At 36.0% G+C, this 9,248-nt stretch overlaps 1 protein-coding gene across 1 annotated transcript; it reads left to right on the top strand.

Annotated features, from left to right (window-relative positions):
* Positions 1-7,171: 7,171 nt before the first annotated feature.
* Positions 7,172-8,440, top strand: LOC135072168 (uncharacterized). Its single transcript, XM_063966124.1, has 3 exons — positions 7,172-7,234; positions 7,448-7,598; positions 8,265-8,440. Exons 1-3 carry the CDS (start codon positions 7,220-7,222, stop codon positions 8,438-8,440), a joined length of 342 nt encoding a protein of 113 aa, XP_063822194.1. The 5' UTR covers positions 7,172-7,219.
* The last annotated feature ends 808 nt before the right edge of the window (positions 8,441-9,248 follow it).

Here is a 9,248-nt window from a genome sequence, read left to right as displayed (position 1 = left end):
ATCTCTCTACCTGGGCCTGCTGTATTTGCCTTGATTTGTCTTTTAATCAGACAAAGAAATAATTCGTGGTAGTGATTAGTCTGTGGAAATGCGAGATTGAGTTGTTTATTGTTTTCTTCCAGTTCCATATTTTACCATTATCATTCTTGTTTTGGGTTAGTTTGAATATTAATTTAATTTAATTGTATAAAGGTTTTATCTTTATGCAAATAATCTAAGCAAGTGGGCGGGGCATAGCTCGTAGAGCTGATGGCCGCTGGGGCAGGAAAGTTCTTGAGTCGCGACCACGAGCCGGAAGACGTGGCGTGGGCAGGCCTCCCACTAGGTGGACCGACGATCTGGTGAAAGTCGAGGGAGGCGCCTGGATGCGAGCGGCGCATTATCAGTCTTCGTGGCAATTCTTGGGGGAGGCCTTTGTCCAGCAGTGGACGTCTTTCGGCTGAAACGAACGAACGAACGAAAATAATCAAAACAATTCGAAGATTTATTCTTGTTGTAAACAATAATCTTATACAAGGTCCTTAGAGATAAAGGACCCTTTTAACAACTCGTTTTACGCAAGGTATTGTATGCCTTTATCTAAAAGTAAACGTTTATAGAATGAAGAAGTGTAAAACAGCTCTCGACGCAAGATTTACGCTCGTTCCCAGCCCAGGTCAATGTTATCTGACAAACAATCGCCTTTAGGATCGACTTTTATTTGTAGCCTCTTAAAATTCGACTGGATTACAATCACTCGAAGTCGCACACTTAACATTTTAAGAGTCCTTATCGAGTTCTAATTTTAGTAAGAGTAATAGAATATTTTTTTAGTGGCTCTTTGGCGGCAGTTGTTAATGGATAAACGACAAATTCATTAGTAAAACTTAGCACAAGTACCTCGGTAGCCATGTTAAACATATCTTGAGCAACAGGAATTTTCCCAATTCAGGTATTAACCTGCCACAATTTGTTAATTGTAATATTCTTATTGTTTATATCTGTTACGGCTAAAGGTAGGTGTGAACATAAACTTAAGATTAGCCGGCTAAACTTAAGTTTATCTTCGAGAAGCAGCTAAAGTTCGATAACATGTTAGTTTGCGTCGTGATATTCCATCTTTAGCCGGCTAATGTGCACATTAGCCAAAACGAAACGGCTAAAAATGTATTCGAATTAATGCTAATGAACAGTCAACATCAGGTGGACAAGGCTTTCAAAGATGTCATTGCAAGACAAAATGTGGTACACGCAAATGCCGCTGCCGAATAAATAATGTTCTTTGTAATTCGAAATACCATTCTAGTTCATCATGTTCCAACAAATAGCTCCATATTATTTAACAATTGTGACTAGATATTGTTTTAAGTAATTAACACTGAAGAAGTTTTATTTTGTAATTTTAAATACCTACAGTAGATTCTGTAATGACCAAATGGTTCCTTATTATATTATTTTAATGATTAGGTAGATATTGTTTTAAGTAATTAATATTTTGTTATTAATAATAATATTGTAATTTTGAATACCTATAGGTACATAAAAGTATGTGAAATGAAAGTGATTATTTTTTAATAAAGTTTTCGTGTCAAAATAGTAAACATTATTACATTGTTTCCTTTTCCATTTCCTTCTACATTTTTAGCCAAGGGCCTGCGGTTATACTTAAGTTTAGCCGGCTAAAGATAGAAGAAACTAACATTAACACCTCGTCGAAGATAAACTTAAGTTTAGCCGGCTAATCTTAAGTTTATGTTCACACCTACCTTTAGCCGTAACATATCTATTGTATGTGGTGAGAAATAAACAATTAATTATTAAATAGCTTTCCGCCCGCGGCTTCGCCCGCGTTGAATTTTGTCTGTCACAGAAAAACTTTATCGCGCGCGTCCCTGTTTCAAAAACTATCCTATGTCCTTTCCCGGGACTCATCTCTATGCCAAATTTCGTCAAAATCGGTTCAGTGATTTAGGCGTGAAAACAAGACAGACAGACAGACAGAGTTACTTTCGCAATTATAATATTAGTATAGAGTATAGATTGGTGTCCAATGAGATCTTGGCAGTTTGTCAAGCTTATGGTTGGTCTGATGTTTTGATGGACTGACATAATCTTTGAAAAAAATCTTATAATTACTTAAACTTTACCCTCATGCGACTACGATTAAAAAGTGAAGATCCTCTTAATAGATACTCATCTCCAGCTCTTCCCTTTGTAATCCCAAGCCTTGGTAGATTGTCTCGAGTCGTAGCTCATGACTCGGATGCCATAAAAGCGCGTAATCCGGTGGCATCCGGATATTGTCTCGCGAGCGTAATAAAACGCTTCACCGGCTGCACTCGCCGCGTAATCTCCTTGCAACGTGGGCGATGAAATAAAGCGCATTTAGCAATGCTTGTTTTATTTTGTATGCCTTTTGACTATAATTAAATACTTGAATAATGCTGGGAAAGCTGTTGGTTGTAAAAGCCTGTTAGACGCCCTGGCGGGCTGTTATTTTATATGCTTTTTGTACTTATTAAATCTATCTGAATTTGTAAGTTTCTGTACACACCGATGAAAAAAAAATCATTATTTTTAAATAAAAAGTTTCGCCAACTCACTCCTTAATTACTAAACACATTGTTTAAGACCGCTGCAAAAAAGAGATATACGTAGATGATAGTTACTGGGCAGTATACCTCTTTCCATTGTATTTACGCACGTCACTAGTTGCGTTTACGGCAAAATAATTGCTACATTTCGACCAAAAGTCACAAGTTACTTATCTAATCATCCTCAATGAGTCTTCCATTAATCTCAGCAAGAATAGTTTCTCGCATTTGTACGTGCTATCAAGAGCGAACCAGCCCACGTATTTCATCCCATTGAGACACGTTAGGCCTGTGATTTGTCTTACAGAGGGTTAATAATGGCTAGCCACAGTGTAGAGAGAACAAACAAGTCAGTTCACTCTCTCATCCCATTTTTGTGATGTCCTTTAATTAAACAATGAAATTCTTTTCAATTCATATAAATTATGATTTACTTGCCTTTGTTTGATAAAGAATATATTTTGGTCGTTATAGTATTAAAAAGTTCAGCTTTTTCAGCCATCTATAAATGGCATGCTATTTATAATTGGGTTGACTGTTTGTTGTTACAATGACATTGCATGCACATTGTACATGTTGGTCACAATCTCATCCGAGTAAAAATAATAATTTCCAGCTTCATTTTAGTGCGTTATAAAATGTTGGTACAAAAAAGTACCTATTACTGTACATGATATGACACAGTACCTATTTAAGATAATAATAGGCAAGTTTTTAAAACTGGCTGATGTTATTGGTTTGTATAAATGGGGAGGACAAGTTTAACTGATTCTGATAGATCGTGGATCGACAAGTACCGCTCCAGCCTAGATTAGCTCCTGATTGATAGAGCCTAATGCTCGGCGTGATAACGAACACTGAAACTGTGCCAGGAGATCATGCAGTATTCGTTAGCGCTTTGATACTGAAGTGGCAATGGGCAGGGCATATAGTACGCAGAACTGACGGCCGATGGGGCAGCAAGGTTCTGGAATGGAGGCCGCGTACCGGAAAACGCAGCGTGAGACGTCCACCTACAAGGTGGACCGACGACATCATAAAGGTAGCAGGAAAGTGCTGGACGCAGGCCGCTACCAATCGATCAACATGGAAAGCATTGGGGGAGGCCTATGTTCAGCAGGGACGTCCTATGGCTGAAATGATGATGATGATGATGAGTCGCATACATAATGTTTTATACCTTTAACTTAGGAACTAAGTATCAGTCACTTTTATTTCCATTTCGTTTAAAGGTCTTTATTTAGAACTATATCCAGATATCCAAACAACTTTTGTTCGTTCGTTCGTTTCAGTCAAATGATTTCCATAACGATGGCCATCAAGGTACTTCCCACGACTTTCACCTGCAGATCGTCGGTCCATTTAATGAGGGGCTGCCCGCGCCACTGTATTGAAAAGTGTGGGAATGAGTATTAGGTTATTTATTAAAAATAGAGGGCAGCATTAGACAAAAAGGAACAGATATATGTATATAGCTTTCGTATCAAAAAAGGACACTACTTATGCGGAACGGAACTGTTAACTTGTGAATCAAACAATCATTAATTAGGTGTGCCCTTTTCAAAATTATTCTATAATATATTCTTTTGTATTTGGGATGTGTCCAATCATTCGGTCATCAGACTGAATTCAGTGGAGCCATTTTGGAAATGGCTTCGACGATATTTAGTGAATTACTTGGTTACGCAGTAATAAAAGTTTACGAGGTCATTGAAAGCAAGTTAGGCTTGTAAACCTAGTGCCTGTAGACCTATTTTCTGATTTCTAATTTGATGTATTTAGTTTAGTACTTAGGCGCTCTACTCTTACTTCTAGAAATTACGTACAATCAGGTACAATGATGATTATGACATTGTTTCGATAATTTTAAACCAACGTTCTGATGACAAACAATTTAATTAGTTTATTTGTTTTTTTTTTTTATATGGGTCCATTTTCCCAATTTTCCCATTATTAATAATTTAATAGTCCAATTCCCCCCCAAGGGCCTTGCTTTAAATTTTAAATTGACTTTTTTTTTATTCATATTTTATATCAAGAAGGCCAGGTTACATATACCTACGGTAAGGTTTACAAATTATATTAGGCTTAATAACATCGATTTCAGCTGCCACTTTAGACTCCGCTTGGCTTAAATATAATTTCAGTTTATAGAGTCTCACTCTAAAAAAACAAAAGAATAGAATAGAATATAATACATAGAATACCTATAATCAGCATTTAACATTTACTTAGGTGCATACATCAGAGGTTAACATTATTGAGCCATGCTGAAAAGCCCGCTCAGCGAAAATCGTAACATGACACAAGTCGTCAAGTCACGAAGCTGTTTTTCAGCGGGTACCAACGCACAACGGGGCTGACATATTACGCGCCCTATTGACAGTGACGGTTTATCATTAAAATTCGTCTCGATTCGTAACTTAACTTCTTGGTAAAAAGGCGCTCAACAGACTGCGCTGCGGTTAAAAAAAAAAATTTAATAAAATAAAGACAAAATAAAATGAAAGATGGGCCTAAACAGACGTCATTTACGAGATATGTATAACAAACAATAAACTTCACAATTGTACCAGGTACACTAAACAAAAAAGTATTTAATGAATGTTATGACATATTAAGCAATAGTAAGTAAAGTAAGTAAGTTACGAGCATTTGTCAAATAATCAAGCGATAGTGTATTTGTAATGTAATTAACATAATGTAAGTACCTAATGGTTAAAATGGACGCGTAATTAATTAATATTTGAATTTATTACGAAAGTGTCCTTTTGACCATTAAATGAAATGGGTTGGTTTATTGAGTTACCATAAACGTGCCATTTCTTGTGTAACCCGCATTAAAGAAAATTGTGTTTAAGGAAAACTTTGTTTAATTGTGTCTTGGTTGCACAGGTGATGAATTGTGTCAAGACTAAGAAACAATCCCAAAACTAAAATGGATACTTTTGAAACAATTGTATTTTTATGTAAAATTGAAAAAATATTTAACATCCATCGCGACTTTTTATTTATGACGCCTCGAAAGCGCATCTTCACTGCTTTTATGGTGTTAATTGAACTCATAATTTACTCAATAATTTTCTATGTCAACGTTGACTTTATGGTTGATTACTACGCGACAACTCATGCACGACAGTACGTCATGGTGTTTTTTCATATGATTAACAAATTTCAAAGTGCTCTAACTATTTTGTATTACGCTCCTAGATTTGGTAGTGAGTTCAAAAAGGTTCTATCATGCTTAGTTAATTCTCACCAAATCGTAAGAAGTGATGCACTGTACAATAAAGCCTTGAAGCGATCGAAACGGATAGTCCTGATTTCTTTGATAAGTTTTGTTATTATGCGAATAATTATTAATGTGATGTTGGTACATCATGTTTATTACACAGTGAACTCGGACTTTTTTTTACTAAGTTTGTATATTCTGATGCAAATTTGGTGCGAGACTCGGTATGTGATAGGCGTTTTGTTGTTTTATTCTCTGCTCGCTATAATAAGGGGTATGTTAAATACGGTAACCGAATCGATTAAGCGTTTAGAGGCTGAGGGTTTGCTCAGGAACAACTTGAAAAGCTCTGCCTTAGTCTACCGACAGCTGCTCGAGTCCAGTCGCTACCTGAAGAAATGTTTTGGTCATCAAGTAAGTAAATTTTGTCGCAGTTACCGTAGCCGAAAGCGGCTTGGGAGTATATATGTTACGGCTAAAGATAGTTGTGAACATAAACTTAAGATTAGCCGGCTAAACTTAAGTTTATCTTCGAGAAGCAGCTAAAGTTCGATAACATGTTAGTTTGCGTCGTGATATTCCATCTTTAGCCGGCTAATGTGCACATTAGCCAAAACGAAACGGCTAAAAATGTATTCGATCGGCGCGCCAGGCCGGCGGAGGGCTTGAGGGGGCGGTGGGGAGACAACGCGTGCGCAGTTTTATTTTGTAATTTTAAATACCTACAGAAGATTCTGTAATGACCAAATGGTTCTTATTATTTTATTTTAATGATTAGGTAGATATTGTTCTAAGTAATTAATATTTTGTTATTGTAATAATTGTAATTTTGAATACCTACATAGGTACATAAAAGTATGTGTAATGACAGTGATTATTTTTTAATAAAGTTTTCGTGAATTTCGTGTCAAAATAGTAAACATTATTACATTGTTTCCTTTTCCATTTCCTTCTACATTTTTAGCCAAGGGCCTGCGGTTACACTTAAGTTTAGCCGGCTAAAGATAGAAGAAACTAACATTAACACCTCTTCGAAGATAAACTTAAGTTTAACCGGCTAATCTTAAGTTTATGTTCACACCTATCTTTAGCCGTAACATATATATATATATATATAAATACTTAAACACTATTGTTTATTTTTAATTACTTTTTAAAATATAATTTGTACGAAGCAGAGTATTCTTGTGATTAAAATTTCTTAGTGAACAGTGTCGCTTCTCAAACTATTTAAAATTCGTGTGATTAGATTTATATCTACTTAATTGAAAGTCCTTTTAATGTACAGGCCTCCTTTATTGTGTTTTGAGCTTGTAACAGAGAGAACCTAATATTATTATCATTTTTTCAGGTGCTTCTTTTCCTAGCGACCATCACACCATATTTCATATTTATAGCATTTCACTTTGCTCATATGATAATGAATCAGGTATGTGCATATTTTTTGTTTATATGTATTTCGATTGTCGAATGTTGAAATTTTTACAGAGTCCGTCCAGATATTGTATTTAGCAAATAGTTTTTGTGAAATTTAGAATTCAGTTCCATGCAAAATATTGTCGTATTTGACACAAGAATAAGCCCTTTTCGGAATTGACAGGTTTTTTTATACCTTCTACAGTAATTTTAATTAATATTTCAGCATGAAGTTTTCACAGTTACACAGTTCATGACGCTATACCGAGTGCTAGCATTTGGCTCCACGGTGCTGATGATTGCTTGGAGCGGACAGGAAGTGAGCAACGAAGTTTTAAAACTGCAACGAGTTTTGGCACAGATCATTTCTAATTCCGGTATGTATGTTGTTAATAATTAATTCTGTACGGTGCTGTAAGCAGCAGGTGGGAAAAAGTTACGTCAGTTACGTGTTGAAAACTACTCTATTGAGTTAAAAACTAGTTACATTTGTAATTGAAATTCGCTGATTGGTTTTGTTTGTAAAACGTGGAAACTAAAAGCGGTTGGCTTTTAATTTTCGAGAAAACAGTCGAATATCGTGCAATGTTTTCTGAGTTTGCTGCATTTTGCCGACTGTTTGCTTACACTGTTATTATAACTAAAGTAGGTTTAACTAAATTGACTAGTTAACTACATTTCACATAATTATGACTAAGTATATTTTGCATTTTAACAACATTTTTTCAATTAGAAAACCTTGTTAGTATACGTGTATTTACTCCTAATTGTCAATGTTAAAGTGCTGCTGCGATGCACAATAGGCCACCTCTATTAATAATTCCTCAAATATGAGCCACAAGACATGTTAGAATAATTTTCGGTGCCGGGGTTAATTTATTTAGCTGTGCCCGCAAACAGTGGCCTTAGGTTCTACAGTGGGCAGCACTAGATTTGATTACATGATGCCCTAAGCAATTGCTTATTCTACTGGGTTAATCCGGCACTGTTGTTAATAGGTAATCGTTACAAGGTGAAAGTTAGTACGTATCTGTTTGTTGCAGATCTAGATTCAACCCTTCATAGGAGCCTGAAAGACTTTCACTACCTGGTTTCCGTGGAGCCCCTCAGGATAGAGCTGCTCCCCACGATGCCAGTCGGAATGTACCTCGTCCCCGCACTGCTGTCCTTAACTGTCAACTACATCATCGTCACCTTGCAAATGAACAATGACATTTAGTTCTCTATCTCTCTCTCTACCTATCTCTATACTTCTAGAAGAAACTGTCGATTTTTTTAGGTCAGATAGTTTGAATTAGCTTCTTCAAAGCGACTTCCAGGAGGGGGGGGGGGGAGCCCTGGGTACTTTCAATGCAGACAACACAAACATGATTTTAACGCCCGTATTCACAAACGATGCTTGCTTAAGTGAAGCAGCAAATCGAAGAATATTTAGAGCTCTATGATTAGTTCGTGTGTCATTACTTTTCTTGTGATTACTTTCATGTGTACTGCCACCCCTGAGATGGGCGTTGTTTTACAAAACCACACCCTGTATGTTATTGGTAAAAGCGCGACGTTAAGAGTTTAATGCTATAGTGTGTCCGGGTATGTATGTACATGCCCGGTCACACTGTATACAGAACAATATTTACCTAGTTTATTTATTAAAGGATTACTCCATATTTGTATTAATTTAATATGATTAAATTTTATACTGTTGTCACTGAGTTTGATGGATTAAAATTAATGCACGTGTCAGTATGTATCATTTGTAATTCGTCAGGGTAAAGACTACCAACTTTAGTGTCACCAAAAATTACTTCGAAAGCCTACTAAAATGGAAATTTTTAATGATAATACGATGGAAAATGTGCAAGTGATAAAACTTCTGTTGTCAGTTGAAAAAATATTCAACGTCCATCGTGATTTTACGTACACGTCGCCACGAAAACGCGTTTTAATATTTTTTGCTATAGTACTGGAAGTGACAATTTGGTCATTAATTTATTCCTATAATGTTACTTCTATGATACATTTTTTTCAAA

This window comes from Ostrinia nubilalis, chromosome 5 (assembly GCF_963855985.1).
Source record: "Ostrinia nubilalis chromosome 5, ilOstNubi1.1, whole genome shotgun sequence".
NCBI classification, from domain to species: Eukaryota; Metazoa; Arthropoda; class Insecta; order Lepidoptera; family Crambidae; genus Ostrinia; species Ostrinia nubilalis.
This window is presented reverse-complemented; position numbering and strand designations above follow the sequence as displayed.